A 22,696-nucleotide genomic window follows, 5' to 3' on the forward strand; every position below is an offset into this window, starting at 1 on the left:
ACATATATGGACAACCAATAAATACCTGCATTATCAGCATATGACGTCAGCAGCTTATAAAACCACTTAGCATTTGTTCATGATAAAGACAGCATGTTTATATGCAAGCATGGTGCATGTAGTTATGTCTGCTGCAGAATATGTGGTTGTCACAGTTTTGCTTTTAGCCTGGGGAAGTGTCTGCTAGACGATAGTCCTTTCATGAGAAAAAGTTATATGACCACAAAAGCACATTCAGTGCCAGGGTGTTTATTGAGTGCTCAATGAAATAATATATGATGACCAACAGCCAGCAGAGCACCTGACACAACCTAGGTCATTTATTGACATTGGCCAACTACAGGTGGTATATGATGGCATTAGCTGAACAAACAAAAAAGTTTGATGTAAGGCGATTGTATCATGAAACAGATAAACGCATACAGAGACATAACAAGTCTCAGTTTTGCTGATGATACCAGTTGTAACTTGTAACTGTTGTAACACATATACGCATGTGAAGTATACATTACATTTCAAAGTAAGAAAGAAATTACTGGGATTTTATAATGGTTGTTTTTCTGAAATGAGTCATCTTCAAAGGCGTATGCGGCCAACAAATGCGACAGAAAAACAAGCATGCAGCCATCTTTGCAATGTTGTCTTTGAACTTCCGTTTTTGCAGTAGCTGAGTAGTTCTCGTGCCCAGATGGCGTCAAGTTATATGAAATATGTTGAGATCTAATGTACTAACTAGCATTCGATTACTTTTACAGCAGTTTATGTACACTTGTCCATTTAAGCGCACACCTAAAGAAGGCCAAACAGTTTCACTCAGTCTCGGAAAGTGCCTGGGCCACAGCGTCTCTTCCGTAGCTCAAAACACGCGCACTGAACAAACTCCGGCGTTTCAGTGATGACTAATCTGAACACCTCTGATTGGCCATTGCATTCATAAGCTCAACAGAATCATGTGCGATTGGTTTTAATTTGCAACACTGTGAAAACACGTAAAAAGAAATATGAGATGAGTCGACACTTTTAATTTTATTTACATTTTCACTTTATTAGCAACAGCCGTAAGTTTTATTTTTCTGTTATTTCTTATACTTTTAATTGGCTAAGAAATCAAATACACAGCTGGACAATAACCAATAATTTGTATTCTATAATATTTTTTTTATATTTTCAAATTATAATTTTATGATTTGTTTATACAAACACTTTTTCCCCATTTTTATCACAGAATAAGGCAGAACATACTGTAATAAATGCAATGTCAATTAGGCCTAGCACTGCATTATTCATATACTTTATTTATTACTTGGAGATAACTTGAAAAAACAAGACCGCAAGTGCACATGAAGTGTTCCATTTGGGACAGGGCCATATTAGGGATTTCCTAGCATAAGTTATTACTTCTATGAGTCTGTCTTGGAGGTTCTGCGCAAAAGCGCCCTCTGGCTTCGAGTATGAATGAAACATACACTGCATGAGAATGTTGAGCGCTCTGTGATGTTCACATAGCCTCATTCTGGATGCAAATAAAACATCAGGTCATGCACAGACTATCCTATCTCTTTTAAAGGGGTCATATGATGCTGCTAAAAAGAACATTATTTTGTGTATTTGGTGTAATGAGATGTGTTTATGCGGTTTAAGGTTAAAAAAACACATTATTTTCCACATCCAAGAGCTTGTAACACTCCAAAGAGAAGGGAAAAATTGAAATCGCGTCATATGACCCCTTTAAGTTAAATCTAGATTTATTCACACCAGCCTTTGAAAACCTCTATGTGAAACACACTTGCCCCGAAAAAAGTGCGAGGGACGAATTTAAGTGTTATTAAAAGTGTATTCTACGCTTATGCATCAGCCATACTCCTTTCTTCAGTGTCACATGATCTTTCAGGAATAATTCTAATATGCTGATTTAGCCTATTCTCAATGTTAGAAACAGTTGTGCTGCTTAATATTTTTTTTGGAACCTGTGATGGGCTATTTTTTCCAGGATTCATTGATTAATAAAAAATGAAAAAGAACAGCATTCATTAAAAAAAAAAAAATGTTTATATTTTATTAAGTCTTTAATATAACGTTTTAGCAATGTAACATGTCCTTGCTGAAAGTATGAATTTCTTTCAAAATAATAATAATAATAAATAAAAAAAACCTACTGACCCCAAACTTTTAAATGGTATATGTATGTATATGTGACATGCCTCTCACTCCTAGTGCAGACTTGACTTGACAAGTTCACACAAGCTCAAGCTTTGCTGCTAAAGCCTGTGATAAGAGGGAAGATGAGAATTGTGACCAGCCTTTTGATCTTACTCAAGAAACAGAACTTTGAGGTTAAAAGGAATAAATGTGCTGTAGTCAGGAGTAAAAAAAAGTCCATATCTTCATGTCTTCCCATTAAAAAGGCCTATGAAGATAAAGATGTCATTTTTTTTCTTAACCTGCAACATGACAGCCTCGGAAATTTGTGGCTAAATACATCATCAACATCATAGCCATCCTTTCAGTTTCTGCATAGTATAAAACAGATCAGGGCAGACCGGTCAGAGTAACAGGATCTGGTAAGTGATCTATGATTTATTTGCCTAAGATTTAAAAATTTCTTAAAGTGGAAACAAGTAATTTAGATAGAAATTTAGATGCTAAATTTAGGTCATAAAGTCATAAGAATAAACTCATAAATGAGTGGTAGAAATGACTGATTCCGGCGGAAATTAGGTATGTTAATGAATACTAAAGCTCACTAATCTAATTTGTTCAGTGTGGTTGAATCTTGAGTCTGTGTGGGAAAATATTTCTTGCAGAATAGGGGAGCCCACACATGATTCATTATCCTGAAAGGGACATTAGACATATTTATTGCTGGAATAGCCTATCCGTCTTCTCTGTCTCTTTAGTCAATTAAATTTGAGCAATTACACTCTTAGATAGGCTATAATCTATAGCGGTCAAGTAAAGCTCTGGACCACTTTTAACCATTTTTCATTATGAAGGTGAGTATTAGTCAATTATTCCAGTGGACTGTGAGTATCATTTTGAATTTTTATAGCTTGAATTTGTCTGTGATTTATACTGTTATAGTGATATAACGGTTATTATGCTGCCCAGATTTCTCCATCATTTTGCAAACTGCTTCTGTTCTCCATAGGTTTCGCTTTCCAGAACGTGCAAGTGCTTCTCCTTCTCCAGCTTCTGGCTCGAACAGTTCAAAATGTTTCAAAACTTTAGCCCGTGTAAATACTGTGAGTATTAGAAGGACATGTGCTTTTGATTTGTCAAAATGCTTGTCTGAATCAGTTGCGGAAACATAGGCTACATGCTAAATTTAAATTATAGGGACTCCAAAAGAGGTGAAATAGGTGACATGTGTCTTTTTCATTCATAAAAAGAAAGTAAACCGAAACCACTTTCGTGTGTGGAGAAATCTTCCTGTATTGAGTAAATGGGAAAACAGGATCGTTTTGCTGGAAAACGGAACTAGTCTACTGAATATTTTTAAATCTTCAATTAGCTTAGGCAGCACTTTTAAAAGCATTCCGCTGCTGTTCAGTTAGCCTATCCAAAACTAAAATTAGCCTATATATGACAAAGAATGTTCCATGTTGACACCTTATAATAAAAAGGGAGCAGCAAATGTTGAAGAATAAGTGGAATTTACGAAAAACTTTTAAGAAACTCCCTTATATTAAGTAATAGCAAATAATTTTCTGTCAAAACTACACCTGTCGTTGAAAACCCTCACCTAATTCGTAGAAAAAAACAACACAATCCAATGCATATTAAAATACGGGTAAAACACCTGTCAAAATCAAATTCGAAAATTCCTTCATATTAACATAGTAGGCATAACTACATTGTGCCGTATTTTTTACGGAGTGTAGCCTAAGGGGAAAAAATGCAGCTACTGGTAATTTTCTGTCAGCCTATCCGTTAGATTTACGGGCATTGCTTTAACCCCAAAACAAGACTCAAATGCAATAAGTAATTCCAAATACGGGTAAAACACCTGTGAAAAATAAATATGGAAAATATTCATATTAACAAAGTAGGCCTACATTGATCCCTATTTTTACGGACTTTTCTTAAGAGTGTAACGAAATAACTAAACTCCAAAGGCTTATGGGTAGGCTATTTCTCAGTGCATCCATTTTGAAGTGATAATGTTGAGTGAACTATTGGAGTCTGATTACAAAAATTCACATTTCAAATGCGGTTTAATTATGAACGCTTAATTATTTTAATCGCATAAGGGTTTGCAGTGTGTATAAATGAAAAGAAATTTCAAACTAGCCTAACTGCCAATAACTCTTTTATTTGATCATTTTACCCTGTAACTTCTGTTTTCAAACTGCAGTGCTGGCACTGATCTTGGTTTTCACCTACCATGCTGGTGGAACTACAGACGAAGACCCTCTTTTCAAATGCTTACAAGACTCTGATTATGATTACCTTCTGAAGCTAACAGAACAAGGTCTCCCTCCATCAAAGAACCCACAGCATGTGGTAATCGTCGGAGCAGGTGCTGCTGGACTCACTGCAGCCAAGTTCCTGGAGGATGCGGGACATAAGGTCTCATAACACATAGCACAAAGCAACATTTAACACTAACCATAACAGACCCATGAAAACAGGAAATACTGATAGGAAGAGCTCTCTAAACACATCTACTGAAGGAAAAAATGACTGGTGCAAATCATGTCTCTAGTTACAAGAGATTATTAGAAATAATTGGTAAAAGCAGAACAATATGTTTTCCCCATTTCTTCACATATGAGAAGTTAGTTCCAGTTATCTATTAGTTCAGTTATCTATATTGCTGGGTTTAACACTTTCAGTGAGAAAGTGGATTTTGTGAGATTCATGATGTGGCCTAATATAGTAACTTTCTGCTAGTTCCAAAATGACATCTCCAATCTCATGACCTGGCTTTTCCTAACACATGAGGAAATCAGTCATTTTATCAAGTAATATACAGTGTAATCAAGGTTATATACAGTGGGTGAAGCAGAGAAAATCCCTAGAAAATATTTCCGTAAAGCACTGCATGATTAAAGTTTATTTAAGGTCTTTTCTGTAGAAGCACATGTACTTTCTATTTAATATCTGTATTATAATTATGCGTCATTATAATAGAATTTCAATTAACGTGTGCTGCTTTTGCCTATTCTTTTTTCTCTGCTCTTAGGTGACCATTATTGAGGCAAGTGAGCGTATAGGTGGAAGAATTCTAACACATAGGGACAAAAAAGAGGGTTGGTATGCAGAACTCGGTGCCATGAGGATCCCAAGTTTCCACAAGTAAGTTCTTTAATCTCTATCCATGAGAGTCCAATTCTATTTCATATTCACCTCATGTAACTTTCTGAGGGTAGACAGTACAATACTTAGTGTGAAATTAGTGTATCGCAATCAGCTGAGAGTAAAGATAAAAGTGCAGAGATTTATTTGATAGTGTAATTCATAATGAATAACAGGAAATCCAAAATGTGAAACTGAAAATCAAAACTTCTGCTCAAGTGACAATGACCCCTGGTGGTCAGAAGGTGGAAGGGCAGGCCACAACTTAAAGGGATAGTTTACTCAAATATCACAATTCTGTCATTAATTACTCGCCCTCATGTCATTCCAAACCTGTAAGACCTTCGTTCATTTTCGTAACACAAATTATATTTTTGATGAAATCCAAGAGCTTTTCTGCATAGACAGCAACGCAACTGACATGTTCAAGGCCCAGAAAGGTAGTAAGGACATCGTTAAAATAGTCCATGTGACATCAGTAACCTGGTTTCCATCCAAAGTTGCGAATTTAACTTATGCGCAAAAATGGAATATCGCATAAAACATTTGAGAACAAGCATAGTTTCCATCCAACAAGTCAAAGAGAACAAAATCGTCACTTCCTGATGAACTGGCACTAGAAATCACTAAGAAAAGTAGGAGAATATAATAACTTTCATATACAATAAATTACTTGCGCCTCAGAGCGAGCAGATGAAACACAATGAATGCGGTCATTGCTTTCAAAGGTGGATGCTGCTGTTTGGGAACGCAGTCGTCTAAGACATTTCTAGGAGGCAATTATACAGAAATACTTGACAGACTTTGCTCGTGCATTTCCGAATGGACCATAACAACATTTCAGATGCTGTGGAATGAGATCGGTCCGCTGGTTAGTCAGGTTTTGCCGTCCCATAGCGCAAAGTCACATTACTTTTCTGATGCGCTTGGAGGAATTTATTTGCAAAATGTATTTCCATGTCCCATTTTTCGCTTCAACCCTTTTTCGCACAAGTCAAAAACCACCTCAAGCGAGCGTAAAAACATTTTTGCGAATTAAGGGATTTTTATTCTAAATTTGGTGTTTCCATCACTCGTTTCTCATGCGATACTTCAAAATGCGCATTAAAAAAGGGTGATGGAAACATAGTGAGTGGTTCAACCGTAATGTTATGAAGCTACGAGAATACTTTTTGTGCACAAAGAAAAAAAAAATACAACTTAATTCAACAATTTCTTCAATTTTAATTTTTAGTGAACTATCCATTTAATCAACTTGTTTTCAATTATATCACTTTCAAGGATTCTTAGGCATTTTGCACAAAAGCTGGGCCTGGAGTTTGGAAGCTTCATACAGGACGATGAAAACACTTACTATTTTATAAATGGATTTCGTTATAAAACCTACACCGTAAAGCAGAACCCAGACATTCTGAACTACCCTGTGTATGACTGTGAGAAGGGGAAAAGTGCCAGAGAACTGTTTGACACGGCTTTGGGCAAGGTGAGTGAAAAGACAACATTTTCAGTTTATTCAAAAGGTTTATGTATCTGGCCAGCCAAATGTTTATTTAAAAGGAGAATGAATAAGGTTATTTACTAATGAAGTCAGAATAATTTAGAATAATTCAATAATGAATTCATTAACAATGTAATACTGTTATAACAAAACTTTTCCCCTTATCTTGCTTTTATGATTTATTTGCTAATATATTTTATTGTTCCTTTCTTTCTTGGATCTTTATTAGTTAAAAGATGATCTGCAGAAAATGGGCTGTGAGAAAACGTTGAACAAATATGATTCATACTCAGTTAAGGTAAAATGTCTGTAATATGTCATCAGATTTAATTAGCATTTATAATAAGCTTTAAAAATGTATTTAAGTCTAAATATGAGTACTAATGGCAGGATGTCTCTAAATCCAATCTGTAACAGGAGTATTTAGTTAACGTGGGAAATCTGAGCAGAGGAGCTTTGCGAATGATTGGTGATATCCTGAATGAGAACAGCTTCTTCTACACTGCCATCACGGAGATGCTCTACATCCAGTGTGATATAAATGACAATGACACGTGAGATATTACGTTTAACCCAATCTTATATCCTCTATAGTACCAGTCAACTGTTTGGGATTTTTAAATGTTTTTAATGAAGTCTCTTACACTCACTCGGGGAAGTCGTGGCCTAATGGTTAGAGAGTCGGACTCGTAACCCAAAGGTTGTGGGTTCGAGTCTCGTACCGGCAGGGATTGTAGGTGGGGGGAGTGAATGTACAGCGCTCTCTCCACCTTCAATACCACGACTGAGGTGCCCTTGAGCAAGGCACCGAACCCCCAACTGCTCCCCGGGCGCCGCAGCATAAATGGCTGCCCACTGCTCCGGGTGTGTGTTCACGGTGTGTGTGTGTTCACTGCTGTGTGTGTGCACTTTGGATGGGATAAATGCAGAGCACTAATTCCAAGTATGGGTCACCATACTTGGCCACATGTCACGTCACTTTTTCACTTTCACTCACCAAGGCTGCATTTATTTGATCAAAATACAGTAAAAAAACACTAATATTGTGAAATATTATTGCAAATATTTGGATATATTTTAAAATGTTATTTATTCCTGTGATGGCAAAGTTGAATTTTCAGCATTATTACTCCAGCCTTCAGTGTCACATGATCCTTCAGAAATTATTCTAATATGCTGATTTGATGCTCAAGAAGCATTCAATGTTAAAAACAGGTATGCTGCTTAATTTTTTTCAAATTATCATGACAATCATGACAGGATTTTTTCCTGAATTTTTTCAGCATGCATTTACTGTTATTTTTAATCAATTTAATGCATCCTTGCTAAATGAAAGTACTAATTTCTTTTTCTTTTCTTTTTTAAAATCATACTAGTGATTTTACTAGATATGTACGGTAGTACATATCAGCTAAAATAACAAAATGATGTCAAACATAATCAAAATATCTACATCTCTTTTTCAGGTATTCTGAATTTAAAGGCGGCTTTGAATCATTCCCTAATGCATTGTACACTGTGCTAAATGCCACAATTCTTACACACTCAAAAGTCCAGGCCATCAGTCAAATGCAGAACAACGTGACAGTTTCATATGAAGACCGTCATAACCACGGCATCCTGACCAGCATTACTGCCGATTATGTGTTGGTGACGGCCACAGCCAAAGCAACGCTCCTCATTGACTTTAAGCCTCCTTTGTCGGCCGAAAAGATGGAAGCACTGCGGTCGCTGCACTATTCCTGCTCCACAAAAGTAGTGCTGAGTTTCAGCAAAAAGTTCTGGGAGAATGATGGCATCCGGGGTGGGAAAAGCATCACAGATCTGCCATCACGTTTCATCCACTACCCCAGTCATAATTTCTCTGGGATATCAGGGGGCGCTGTGTTGGCTTCTTACACCTCCTCTGATGAAGCTGCATTCCTACAGACTATAAATGAAGATGAGTTGAAGTATCTGGTATTGAATGACCTGGTGAAGATCCATGGAGAACACATCCGCCAGCTCTACACTGGGGGTGTTGTGAAAAAGTGGGGACTGGATGCTTACAGCCATGGCGCCTTTGCCATCTTCACTCCATTCCAGATGAGAGACTATAGTAAGTCTATAGTCCAGAATGAGGGGAGGATTTACTTTGCAGGAGAGCACACGGCCAGACCTCATGCCTGGATTGAGACCGCCATGAAATCTGCTCTGAGAGCTGCAGATCTGCTCTGCGAGCTGCAGATAAAATAAATAATGCAAAGTAGGAAACAAAGCATGACGGTGTGTTTAATAATACACTAAAGACATTTTGAAAACCATATAGTTGCCTAATTTGAAATGTAACCCTCTTGTGCTCTTTCTTTACCAGGTTTTGACCGACTACACTCTCAGAGACGTCAAAATATGAAACAATGGATATCACAGCACTCTGTCAGCCATCACCTTTGCCAGACTTTGTTACTTCCACTGCCATGATACTATGTGTCAAATACCAATTGTAAAAAAAAAATAAAAAAAAATACTTAGATTTTTGTGGAGTAAATGAGTAGATTAAGTTGAGGGATGTGGTTGGCATTTTGGAGTTGTTTGATATTTTATTAAATTGTATGTAAATTTAAGATGCTAGTGATCTTCTAAGCAGTTATGCAAGAATCATGACACTCAGTACAATGTATCATTATTTATTAACCTGAATTCTATTGCTAACTGTAAACATATCATGTAATAATGCAACTAGACTACAAAAAAAAAAACTTGACATTTATTCAGTATATTTTTTATTTTATTTTATTTTATTTTAGATTACTGACATGGTATTACCTTACTGAATATTCTAGCACTGTATTTACAGACTATTTTATTATTAACAGCATTAATAATATATATTTTCTTCAACGGAAATGAAATTATATTTACATACCTTTTGTTATATATTTACAAGTTAAGTGAAATGTTAAAATGTTAGGCCTACATAGATTATTAAAATTGGGTATTTGTTAAAATATTTTGTCTTGTTATTATATGTGATACAATTTGTAAAACATCCATTTTAAAAAAGTAATGAATAACACTAACACATCTAATACAATACATCCTCTGTTTATACTGTATATATTCAGTATGAAAAAAAAGATGACGTTAATGGGAAGACTATAATGTAAGTAGCTAAACAACTCACCCACTGGATATCACCACTTTGTCACGTCCAATTAAAACTTTCAATGGCCTTTCAATGTTTTTTTCTTAAATTTCACCATAAGTTTGGTGAAATCAAAGGGACATCTCCGTGTCTGTGACCAGTGTTTACCGAGCTTTAATGACTGATCCGAATATAAGTTGAGTAAGTTTAAAGAACATCCACACATCAGTTCATACATGAAATATTGTTTCAAATATATTTAAATTGGTACTGCCCAGATGCTTAAAACACTAACTCGATGAGATGTACTATATTAAAATCAAGTATTCTAGTATACATATTTTAATCGATTTTTATTAGCATATTTGACATGTAAAGGTTAATTTCATCACCCCGGTCACTGGCAGCATTAGTACATCCGGGTGATTCCAGTGACCTTGGGTTGGTTGTGAGAATCATGGCGGCTCTTGTCAGGATAAGTTCTGTTTGCCACAGAGGTGTCAGCCGTAAGTTTGAGTGTTTTCATGCTTTTCTTCTCGGCACCTCATCCTGTATTACAGTTGTTTAGCTTCAAGGTCGTGTGTAAAAGAAATCATTCTCCAATGACGTTTCATGTTAATCGCAGCAAGCGTACTTGGACTGAATAGCTAGCACGCTAACGGAACCCTGTCTTTTAATATATTTATCAGCTCTGTCTCTCTTCTCTTTCTCTAAATTAACCAATTAACTTTATTATATTTATGTTAAAGTGCTGGTAAACGCAATAACGTACACAGTAAGACTGAGACTAGGAAGATGACGTGGATTTTATTAGTGTATCATAATGTGTCTGTTTATAAAAAGTATTTGTAAAGGCTCAAAGTAAAAGTTATATTCTCGTAATTTATCACTTTATGTGGGGTGTTTTTAAATGATTTATAAGCATTGTATGAACATCCATCATCAGTGACCTCATTCGTCACAGATCAAATTGCGTGAAATTTTAATTCTGAGTAATTACCTTTTTCCTTTTAATTACGTATATTTCCTTGTAATGTTCATTATTGTCACTTTCCACAGCTCTGTTATTTCGCTCTTCCTCCCTCATCAGACCTTTGGCCGTACAGAAGAAGGATCGTGATTGTCCATACTCGATATCAGCAAAGATCCATGCAACTCCATCCAACTATGGTTAGTGATTTAGATTGTGTGTGTTTTAACATTGTAAATCAATACAGAGCTTTTTGTCTATTCCTATAATTTTGTTATGTGTTGATGTGTTACTGTTTCATTTAATAGCGGGCTCTGGGTCCAAAGCCGCTTCTCTGCACTGGACAGGAGAGCGGATCCTGAGCATAGTTCTTCTGGGTTTGGCACCCGTTGCATACTATTACCCCGGCCCTGCTGTTGACTACACTTTAGCAGCTGCACTTACTCTACATGGTCACTGGTAAGAGAATGTGTTTTATAATCAGTGCTTGACATATTCAAAATGAAATGGTCCTTTGCTGTTAATTTTTTGTGTTGCTTTTTTTTTTTTGAATTATGGAAAGCTGTTGAGAACAATTTAGATAAATTATCAGTAAATGTTGCCACAGTCAGTTGTTAATATTTAGTATGTGACTGTTGTAATTCCATATGAACTTTCAACTCTGCAATTTAGTAACTGATGGGTCAGATTCAATTGAGCGTTGCACTATACCATTAAAAATAGTTTCTGACATGAAATGAAGGTGACTGCTTTGGTCTGTAAAGCCAAGTCATGAGTGGCTGTTGCACCCTTCGTGCAAGGATTTAACCTTCGGCACTCAAGGCCACACTTCTAATTTTGTTAGTTACATTAGGGGCCACATAGAGCCACACATACATATAGTTTGCATTTTTATTATTTCAATTTGGTGTAAATGTGGTAACAGTCTGGCTTTTAAACATGTTTGAGCCTGGATCTAGAAAGTTTTACCAAATACCATATGCATGACTACATTTCAAACAAATGTTTTAAGTATATATTCTGTGTTTTACTGCATTTGAGCTTTTCTTTTATATTTAATGTTCATTTATTATAGTTAATAATGGTGTAGGAAGTACAGATACTGTAAAAGTATAGATTTTTGCAATAAGATGTTATTTTGTGGATTGTAAAAAAAGGAAAAGGACAGCATTGCATTTTACTTTGTGTTTTCCAGGGGTCTTGGCCAGGTTTTGACAGATTACGTTCACGGAGACTTTAAAATCAAGATGGCTAATGCTGGCCTCTTCCTTCTGTCGACCGTCACCTTCGCTGGCCTGTGCTACTTCAACTACCATGACGTGGGGATTTGTAAAGCTGTGGCCCTCTTGTGGAGTAAATAACTGGACTGAGATGGAGGATGGGATCGCTTTCGGCATCAGCGTTCCAGTTTATTGTATACAGTGACATTATATGTCAATTCTATAAATATATAATTTTTGACAACATTGTGTCGATTTGCAAGCGTTTTTAATTGTTAAATGTTGTCAGTTTGTTCAGAACATGCTTAGCTTCTGCTTAAGATGGAAACCTCTGCATGTCATCCACTCTCTTGTCTGGTAAATCAAGTGTTTCTGATGCAGCAAAAGGAACTAATTGTTGTGGCTACAACTTACAAGATGCTGGTCACTGTATTTGAACTTGAAAAATCAATACGCTAAAATTTTTACAGGAAAATTATCAGGTAATAAATGTTTTGACCGTATTTATTGCATAATGTCTTTTTGTCAGCCATTGTGTTAAAACAATATCTTGACTTAAGTTGGTTGTGTCATATGCAGAATTAACTGTACACAGGTATTTGAACATGCACCTTGATAGTCCTCCATTAATGACCACAACGTCTGGAGAATTCAAGTCACATTGACAGTAAATTGGCTTTACACTTTGCATGGCTATATTTCTGCTCAAGTAAGTAATTGTTTATGAAAGGCAATTTGTAATTGGATGTGCTTTGCATTTAAAGCAATTTATTTACGTCTTTCATTTTAAATTACTTGTATTTAAAACAGGTATATCCCAGCTTGTGTGTGTAATGATGTAAATTGAATCTAAATGACAAAATATGAGTTGTGGATCTAAGGGTTTCTAGAGATATTTTTCCTGAATGACTTTGATCGGAATACATTTTAGACAGATTTTGAAAGTCCTGTTATCATGATCTTATACATGTCTGAAAATGACATGATAGAGTCTGGTTGCACTTTTGTCTGTTTAAAGTGCTATGGAGATTTGTGTAATCTGTATGATTAGATTTCTATGCAGATTGAAGCTTTGGGTTCAATTATGCACTTAAGAATAAAGGCTTTTTTTTTTTGGATTATATGGTTTCTTTGGAGCACAACAAGATTTTCCACTGTACTGTGTTACAACAGGCAAAGTTGAAAGATTAAATGCCTGAATGCACATCTTAAAATTCTCAAATTTTCTAAGTTTTAAGTTTCAATGTCATTTCAAGGGTCTCGGTGATTGCTACTTTAAGGAAAAACTAAATTTATGTTCTATAAACTAAAAACATGTTCTCTGAAACTAGCTGATAAGGCCTCTAGCTAAGGTTCTAAAGCTTGAAATAGGATCACAGTATTCAGATTAAACAACTGTTTTGTTTTAATATGCTTTTTTATTAACACTGGAGTCCAAGACTACTCAAACAATATTATGTAAGAAAATCTAATCTGGTTTGCAGGTGAATCACATAATGTTACAACCATGAATAGATTTGACCTGTAAATATGTATTTATAAAACTGTAATGAAATCAGATGTCCAGTGCAAACATTCATAGATAGAGTGTAGTTCTTGATAGTCACTGGTGAGCTTTGTAAATGGTGTCAACATGACGATGCTAACAATGGCGGAAAAACAGTATGTAACTGGACCTTTTCAGTGCTGTTTGATTGTTGTTAGACATTGGATACTATATTTATCCATGACTGTGTAGAGCAACATTTACTGTTTAAATATCCTGTGGGTACCTTGCATTAATGTTTTTTTGATTTGAGGTTGCCGTTTTGAGGTCATTTAAGAGAAAACTAAGTTAAGCTATGCAGTTCTAAGCCTGATCTTAATGTGCTGCTTACGGGCTTCATGCATGTAAAAGAGACATTCAACACTCACACACTTTACTGTCTTTAATAGCCATGAATGTGTCCTCAGGGGAGATGTATTTTATGGCAGCTGCTGCACTGTTGTGAACTTAAAGAGCCCATGTATTTAGTTATAGCACCAAATGCCTCATGGGGAAATGATTAATATTTTATTTTGGATAACTTCACTGGAAATTCCCAGGCACAGACTTAAATACATGCTGCTTTTGTTCAGAAGGTCAATACATTTTTCATACTAGTCCATTTATTTATGTCAGATTCGAGAATGTACTGTTTTTCTGCAATAGCCAGAGGAGTTGCTGGTAAAGAGGTCAGATGCACGTTTGGAGACGTGTTCATGCGCTCAAGGTACTACTGGACTGATTGAAGGTGGAAGTGAATGTTAGCAGCTCAGATTGGGATGGATAAGCTTTCAGTAATTATGTTACAAAATTCTGTTTGGACAATATCACAAAATCAGTAACTGTCACTGACTTTACGTAACTCCATTTAAGGTAATCACCATATATCTTACAAGGCAGACAATGCACTGATTACTGATATTTGGAACAAACTCGTGCTAGATCACATCAGTAAATCAATAAAACACTAAAGGTGAGAACATTAGGTAAGCTGCTCACCTGTTTAACCTGAAAGAATTAAACCTCTTCTAAACAGGATAGGCTGTGACTTGTTGAACTATTGATTTCTATGAGACAATATCAGTCTGTTTTTTCACAATGAACGTGTTTTTAAGGGAAATTCCCAGAAAGCATAAGATTTCATGCACAGATTTTTGCATTCATTACAAATAAGCATACTGTTCACATTACATAAATTGGAAATGTCACATTGTTTTTCCCCTTGAGATGTTAGGACGAAATTTGACCAAGATCTTCCTCTGCAGGCTTTGTGTAATTTCCTTTAAACGTTCTAACGCTTTTTTGTTTGAGTTATTTATTTTTGCCCCATGCATAATGCATTTTAATGACTGTATCTGTGATTGATCTAAAAATGGGACAAGGACATTTTTCTGTTGTCCAGGCTGCGAAAACTCACATTTTTTTTACACGACACTATCTATTAAATCTAACTATCAAAAAGAGCTGACCTGACCTAAATCAGACACTAAACATTTCATTGCAATTTACCTTACGACCTTTGCTTTTAACATTTTGCTTTTAATCCATGGATTTAATGCATTTATGCTGAATATCACATAATAAGTGGAGTACTGCTGAATGTACTGACAATTTTGACTCAAATTGGTAGTACATTTCCCAATTAGTAAATACAAAGAAACGGCAACACGTTATTAAACTGTGGAATTTTGAAATAGAATGACTAAAATAGTATTTTCTTGCAAAACGTATCCCAAAAATCATTTTTCATTTATTAGTTAAAAATGTTTTTTTGCCATAGATATGTATACATATTTATGATTTTTACAGTGTAATTGACATTTTAATGAAGTAAAGAGCCAATTAGCCAATATAATGCTATGCCAAAATTAGCTAAAATATCCCTGAAATATTCAATGCTTGTGCTTGTGAATAACTTTCAAACAATGTACAGTACATAGAATGTATATTTTAGTTTTAATCTGCTGTAGATACTGGTTCATAACCTGTTAAGATGCATATGAATTTGAGTCTGAATTTCGTACAAATACATGCATATTACAAACAGTTGCAGATTTTTTTTAACATAATATATAAATAAAAGTATAAAAATATTTCAAATCAATTTAGGTGAACACTACAGGGTATTTGTATTGATATATTTAATATTAAAATAAATATTGAAGTAGGCTACTGAAATAATGAATACTTAAATTCAAAGAAAGTCTGTGGTTCAGCGTAGCTGGTTTGATTATTAGATTTTATGGTAAGGTCACTTAAATGTCCCCCATAACATTAAGATTTCAGAGTTATTACTTTTTTCCTTCTTAAGTTTGAGTTAAAGTAAGGATATAGTTACATCATTTGCTGCTGACCGGAATTTCCCAGACGATTAGATTGATTTAGAATGATTAATTTTGCTAATAAAATAACACCACAAATATGCCTAGCTCTGTATAATTAACTGCTTCTGATATTATTGAAATATATCAATATATATTTGTGTTGTGTATCAAATGGTATAGTGACAAATGTTCAGTTTCTATATTTGTTTATATATAAATGTGTTGCACTCAAGCACTCCAAGAAATTAACTAGTTAATTAGTTCAGTTGTTTTAGCTTAGAGCAACCTTGTACTGAATTAAAAACATACCATTCTTGTCAAGGCAACTGTAAGATAATCTAAGCAAACAACTTCAGTTGGTGTCTGTGATTTGGTATTGCATAAGCACCATGTGACCCAACAGATCTCTTTATAAGAGAGTCCAGTTAGTAGAGGGAGACAAGGGAGTCTCCAGGTCAGCTCTTGAAACATCTTCAACAACAAGCCATCACAAGCAGACCAGCATGTCTTCTGTGAACCATCTGAACAACAGCACTTCTGGTAGGTTACCGTTCTAATCATAGATTCAATGTACGTAGTGCACAAAACTTCAGATCTAAAAGTCTTCTTTCCCCCACAGGCTGGAAAAAGACCAGGTCACAGAATAAAGACCAACACTTCACTGATGTTCTTGGTCTGCCGTGCATTGAGAATCTGGTGTGTTCTGCAGATGAAACCCCAGAGCCCATCGCAACTACAATTACAGGTAACATCCCCTCTTGGATCAAAGGCAATTTCCTCAGGAATGGACCTGGGAAGTTTGAGATCGGAAGAAGCAGGTGAGCATCATCTGGGCTCCTTGAGAACTCAATAGATCAGAATTATCAAAGCAAATAAACAAGCGTTTGTGTTTGCTCCTCAGTTTCAACCACTGGTTTGATGGCATGGCGCTTATGCACCAATTCCACATTGAGGATGGAAAGGTGACGTATATGAGCCGCTTCCTCACCAGCGATTGCTACAAGGAAAACCTTGAGCATAACCGCATTATGGTGTCTGAATTTGGCATGATTGCCATGCCAGACCCATGCAAGAACTTCTTCCAGCACTTCCTCTCGCGCTTTGAGCTGCCGAGTGAGTGTGAAATCTTCGGCTCCGATTGAAGTGGTCCGAATATGTTCTGCATATGTGAGCACGTCATCTCTCTCTTCCCACAGAGCCAAGTGACAATGCGAATGTGAGCTTTGTCCAGTATAAAGGAGACTACTATGTCAGCACAGAGACCAACTTCATGCACAAAATAGACCCACAGACGCTGGAAACAAAAGAAAAGGTAATTATGTTTTAAAAATGTATAAAGTATGTTTCTGTGGAGAACAAGCTGAAATGAGAAAATTTTTGTGTTTAGGTGGACTGGAGTAAATTTGTTGCAGTTAATGGAGCCACAGCTCATCCCCATGTGGATCCTGATGGAACTACATACAACATGGCAACTCTTACACTCGAAAAGGTTTGTCAGCAGTTTAAATCTAAAAAAAAAATCACACTGACTGAATTTAAGAAATGTCTAAAAGTGTTTAACGAGTTGAACGAAAAATAAGAATTCTCATTCTTTTTCAATTTTATTTTTAAGGTGCTTTCTACAATATAATAATGGTGCCGTCAAAAAAGGTGAATCCAAATGATACCTTGGAAGGAGCCACAGTTGTGTGTTCAATCCCCTCAGAGGACAAGTCTAAACCATCCTACTATCACAGCTTTAGTATGTGAGCAATGCCTTCAAACTCTTTTGCAAATAAATAAGTAAATATAAAATTAATGTATACATTTATATTTTAAATATTGCATAGAAATATTTGGGGTTTGTAAGATTTTTTAAATATTTTAAAATAAGTCTCTTATGCTCACCAAGGCTATATTGATCAAAAATACAGTAATATTGTGAAATATCATAACAATTTAAAGTAAGGCTTATTTTGAATATATTTTGAAATGAATTAAGCAATTTTCAGCAGTCACTACCCGTCTTCAATGTCACATGATCTATCAGAAATCATTCTAATATGCTGATTTCATGCTCAAGAAACATTTCTTAAATATTATCAATGTTGAAAACAGTGCTGCTTAATATTTTTGATGTTTTTTCAGGATTCTTTGATGAAAGTTCAAAAGAATAACATTTATTTAAGAAATCTTTTTATCTTTTTTAATATATGTATAAACATATGACATTCTTATTGCAGCCATGTCAGAGAACTATGTGGTATTCATCGAGCAGCCAATCAAAATGGATCTCTTGAAGATTGTGACAAGCAAACTCCGTGGAAAGGGGATTAATGAGGGCGTATACTGGGACCCCAAACGAAACACAGTTTTCCATGTAATCAATAAACACACAGGAAAGGTAACTACTGCTAATAACTCCACACTGCATTCACTCATGTTATTTTATTTAGTATAACTCATTTTGAAATGATTCTGCTTTGGTCACAGCTGAGCCTCATCAAATATTATGCAAAGCCACTGTCAACCTTCCATCAGATAAACTGTTATGAAGAAAACGGTTTTCTGATCATGGACATGTGCTGTTCTGATGATGGCCAAGCAATTAACAACTACCTGATTCAGAATCTAAAAAAGTCTGGAAATGCTCTGGATGAGGTAAAACCTTACTTTTATGTTATATCTGTGTGTAAACACACCCTTGTTTTCCAGAAGTTTTTCCACATAACTAGACTGTAAACAAAATGATTTTTCGAAGTTGTAAATGCAACAATTATCGAAGTACATTTTACGAAAAAATACTATTTCAGTCTTTCTATTTAAAAATGTCACGTTTAATTTAATGTGTTATTTGCCGATTCTTTGTAAATATTTGTGACATTTATTAGCAATTTTTCAGTGTACTTCAGTGTTCATTGTTTTTTTTTTGCTAGGTATACAACACAGTGTGCAGAGTGTTCCCCCGCCGCTTTGTCCTGCCACTGAACATGGACAGTCATACACCCTGTGGGCAAAATCTCAACACGCGCTTGAACAACACTGCCACAGCCATCAAGACAGACAAGAATAAGGTTGGTTTGTGTGGATAACTTTTTGTCTAGTTTATCTACATGCAATTCCAAAAAATATGTTTTTGCTATAATATCTTATTGTAAATTGTGTATTTATACAGGTGTTTTGCACACATGAAGATCTCCATGGTGATGATCTCCATGAATATGGAGGTCTGGAATTCCCACACATCAACTATTCAATGTGCAATTCCCGTCCCTACCGTTACTTCTACGGATGTGGCTTCAGACACCTGGTTGGAGACTCGCTCATTAAAATCGACCTTCGAGGCAAACAAATAAAGGTTAGTTAGGAGTATTCAGTTAATGCATGTTAAAATTGTGTCAGAGACTTTTAATGTTTAGTCATTTGAACTAATATTTCAACTTATGACAGGTGTAGAAACATGCAGGCATGTATCCCTCAGAACCGATCATTGTCTCATCACCTGGTGCTGTAGAAGAGGATGATGGAGTCATTCTGTCCATGGTCATCACTCCAAATCAGGTATAACATGACATGTTCCTCAGTGGTTTCAAATATTGCTTGTTAGCTTTTCAAAAATAAGGTAAAATATATGGCTAGGCTAATGAGCAATTGTCCCACTAGGATAAGAGCACCTTCCTTCTGGTGCTGGATGCAAAAACATTTGAAGAACTGGGCCGGGCTGAGGTACCTATCAACATTCCATATGGATTCCATGGGACTTTCCAAAATAGACACTGAGAGACTCTTTTGAAAAGCCCAAATATTTAGCAAGATGTTCAAGCTGTCTCTGAATAACCTCCTTTTAATTTTCTACTAGTGTTGTTTTTATTCTCCTGAATTAATAACTTGTATTATATAATCTCAGTAACTTTAAATTTCAATAATGTCTGCTAGAAGAATAAGAATTTATTAAAATAACAAATGCTTGTGTGTGTGTATCTATATACATATATATATATATATATATATATATATATATATAATTGTTTTTATGATACATCACTACAGATTGTGACTGTCACCACATATCAGCTTTATTTCAGCGTAACAACTATATTTCTATTATTGTAAAGTATATAACTTCTAAAGTATAAAATGAACATGTACAATCAACATTTTAACAATGTCTTAACTGATGCTTGTATAGCAAATGAGATGCATTATGTGAATCAAATAACACCACTGAAAAGAACTGAACCTATCCTTGTAGTTTGTCAGAGATCAAAGCCAAAGATCGTCTCAGGTGCTCCTTCTTCTCTTTAAGATGAGATTCCAAGCTCCTGGCTTCAGTAAGTATATCCTCCCCAGATAGCAAAATTGCTGTGGCCCAGATCCAGCCCACACCTGACACTTTCATCTGGCCCACTTTTGGCATGGAATGATGGCACTTGGGCGGTCCGCTCCTGTTTCCCAGATATGGGCCACAAGGAAGCCATAGCAATGCTGCATGTCAGCCTAGAACAAAACAAATAAAGTAGAACTGGCCCAAATCCGGACAACAGTTATTTTGTATTCTGGCCCAGATCCGATAACTTGCTCTGGCCCACATACCGTGAGGAATGATGGCACTTGGGCGGTCCGCTCCTGTTTTGTGTGCGCGTGTGCATGCTGTGCCATTAAAACTTTGGAAATTCAGTGACTGAATATCAATGACATCAAGTGAGTTCTGCATCAACAATATTCAACATACAGTAAAGAGAAATGTAAAAATGGCCTACCTAAATATTAAGATAAGTTACAACAGATGATCCAAACACATTTCTGAAAAAAATGCATCATTTATTAACATTGCCAATAAAAAACCCATTACATGATTACATTTCCAAAACTGGGAAGCAATCTAAACATGAAAAAACAGAAACAGAACAATAAACAAAATAGGTGTATAGAAAATATTGTAGAAACTAAATAAAAACAACAAATATTTTCAGTAGCTGTGTAGGTTAGCTTATCCAAAAAAACTAACATGTCTGACAATGCAGAAGTGAACACTACAGAACCTTAGCAACAGGAACAATCCAAACTTATAGGATTTATTGACCTCCTTGACTGGGCCCATCAGCGTCATGGCAATCTTGCAGGCCTTTAATGGACACACAAATGAAAAAAAAACAGTTGACTCAGTAACAGAATGCAGATAATACAATTGCGTTGAAGACACACACACACATACACAAAACAATTTAAAAGCCAAATTAAACAAAATCCCCTAAACAAAATATAATTACAGGAAAAATAAATAAAACAAAAACAAAAAAGCTAGGCATTGTACTTATTTTTTTGTTATTGTTAAAGATACATGTAAGGTAATGTAACTTTTTTAACCATATAGCAAGGGTGGCATGATCTGAAAATGAATGCGAGCATGCATTCAAGAAAGATCTTGACTGGGGAAACCTAGTCCCTATGTCTTTTGGTCTGACTCCCCCTTGTGCCTAATAAAACAGTGCAATAATCACAGTTGTCTGAAAAAAAAACATGGTTAGATCAGATAACACAATCCGTTATTTAACAATCGCGACTATTTATAACAGTTTTTGTGAAAGTGCATACATCACATTAGATTGAATTCATGAACCGCTTGGTTGTTCTTTGCTCGCTTTCTTTATAATTTATTCCCAGTTTGAATAACCGTTTTGTTTTTAATGCTATTGAAATAACCAATGTGAATCATATTGTTTTCATATTGTATTGTTATTATTGATTCACCTGCTGAGTTTTTAATTTTTTGAATTTATAGGCTATAAATTTAATTTACATTATGCAATTTTTGTGTAAATACATGAGCAGCATTAATCTGTGTAAATAAACAAATTAGCCAAATTTGCAGGTTCTGCCATAATAATTTATCTTCAAATAGAAAGTATAGCTAATCATTTGCTAAATTATGTCATTAACTCTATGCATCACATAACATGTGGACTCCAACTGAATATAACGAAGCATTCACTAACAAAAAGCCACATTTATCAGTTATATCTTACCTTGACTTTTTTCAGGTTCGTCCTCCCTCCAACCGATCCTCTGATGTTTTGTTTTTGGGCGCCTGTTCCACGCTTTCCGGCTATGTTTAAATGTGCGTGGGGAGAGGGGTAAAAAATAAATAAATACATTCATAAATGGTTCTTAGCCTGTTTCGACTGTATCCAGTATATGACCTTTCCTCACAAAAAAAACTTTCTAATAACCAACATTAATAATCAAAAGCAATAATCAAAATGATTGATTCAACCTGAGTTTTTAATTTTTTTTTTTATTTATAGGCTATTTGCATTATGCAATTTTTGTGTAAATACATGAGCAGCATTAATCTGTGTATGCTAAATAAACAAATTAGCCAAATTTGCAGGTTCTGCCATAATAATTTATCTTCAAATAGAAAGTAGTTAATCATTTGCTAAATTATGTCATTAACTCTATACATCACATGTGGACTCCAACTGAACAACGAATCAATCTCTAATAAAGACACGTTTATCAGTTATCTTACCTTGACTTTTTTCAGGTTCCGTCCTCCCTCCACCTGACGTTTTGGTTTTGGGCGCCTTTTCCACGCTTTCCGGCTACGTTTAAATTTAAAGGGTCGGCAACAGGAAAATCATTCCAGTTTAAATTTTTTATTTATTCATTTAAATTTATTTATTTTTGCCCTCAGACAGAATAAACTACATATACATCCGTGCTAAAGATTTTATTTGAACAAAATAGATATCTTA

The 22,696-nt window shown here is 35.3% G+C and overlaps 2 protein-coding genes and 1 pseudogene across 3 annotated transcripts; all 3 read left to right on the top strand.

Moving 5' to 3' along the window:
* The first annotated feature begins 3,170 nt into the window (after positions 1 to 3,170).
* LOC107670951 (L-amino-acid oxidase-like) lies at positions 3,171 to 9,031 on the top strand. The gene is made up of 7 exons (XM_016463767.1): positions 3,171 to 3,242; positions 4,355 to 4,569; positions 5,186 to 5,298; positions 6,580 to 6,781; positions 7,026 to 7,094; positions 7,214 to 7,350; positions 8,263 to 9,031. The coding sequence occupies exons 1-7, from the start codon at positions 3,212 to 3,214 to the stop codon at positions 9,029 to 9,031; spliced, it is 1,536 nt and encodes a 511-aa protein (XP_016319253.1). The 5' UTR covers positions 3,171 to 3,211.
* A 1,302-nt stretch (positions 9,032 to 10,333) lies between these two features.
* On the top strand, positions 10,334 to 13,228 carry LOC107670952 (succinate dehydrogenase [ubiquinone] cytochrome b small subunit B, mitochondrial). 2 transcript variants are annotated; one of them, XR_001632139.1, is made up of 5 exons: positions 10,334 to 10,426; positions 10,980 to 11,090; positions 11,199 to 11,349; positions 12,086 to 12,592; positions 12,706 to 13,228. XR_001632139.1 is itself a non-coding variant. In XM_016463768.1 (4 exons), exons 1-4 carry the CDS (start codon positions 10,378 to 10,380, stop codon positions 12,249 to 12,251), a joined length of 477 nt encoding a protein of 158 aa, XP_016319254.1. In that variant the 5' UTR covers positions 10,334 to 10,377; the 3' UTR covers positions 12,252 to 13,228. The 2 variants fall into 2 exon arrangements, 1 of the variants encoding a protein (XP_016319254.1); XM_016463768.1 differs by having other exon boundaries at positions 12,086 to 13,228.
* A 3,185-nt stretch (positions 13,229 to 16,413) lies between these two features.
* On the top strand, positions 16,414 to 19,839 carry LOC107670958 (beta,beta-carotene 9',10'-oxygenase-like; annotated as a pseudogene).
* The last annotated feature ends 2,857 nt before the right edge of the window (positions 19,840 to 22,696 follow it).

This window comes from Sinocyclocheilus anshuiensis, unplaced genomic scaffold, assembly GCF_001515605.1.
Source record: "Sinocyclocheilus anshuiensis isolate Anshui unplaced genomic scaffold, SAMN03320099.WGS_v1.1 scaffold1552, whole genome shotgun sequence".
Taxonomy (NCBI): Eukaryota; Metazoa; Chordata; class Actinopteri; order Cypriniformes; family Cyprinidae; genus Sinocyclocheilus; species Sinocyclocheilus anshuiensis.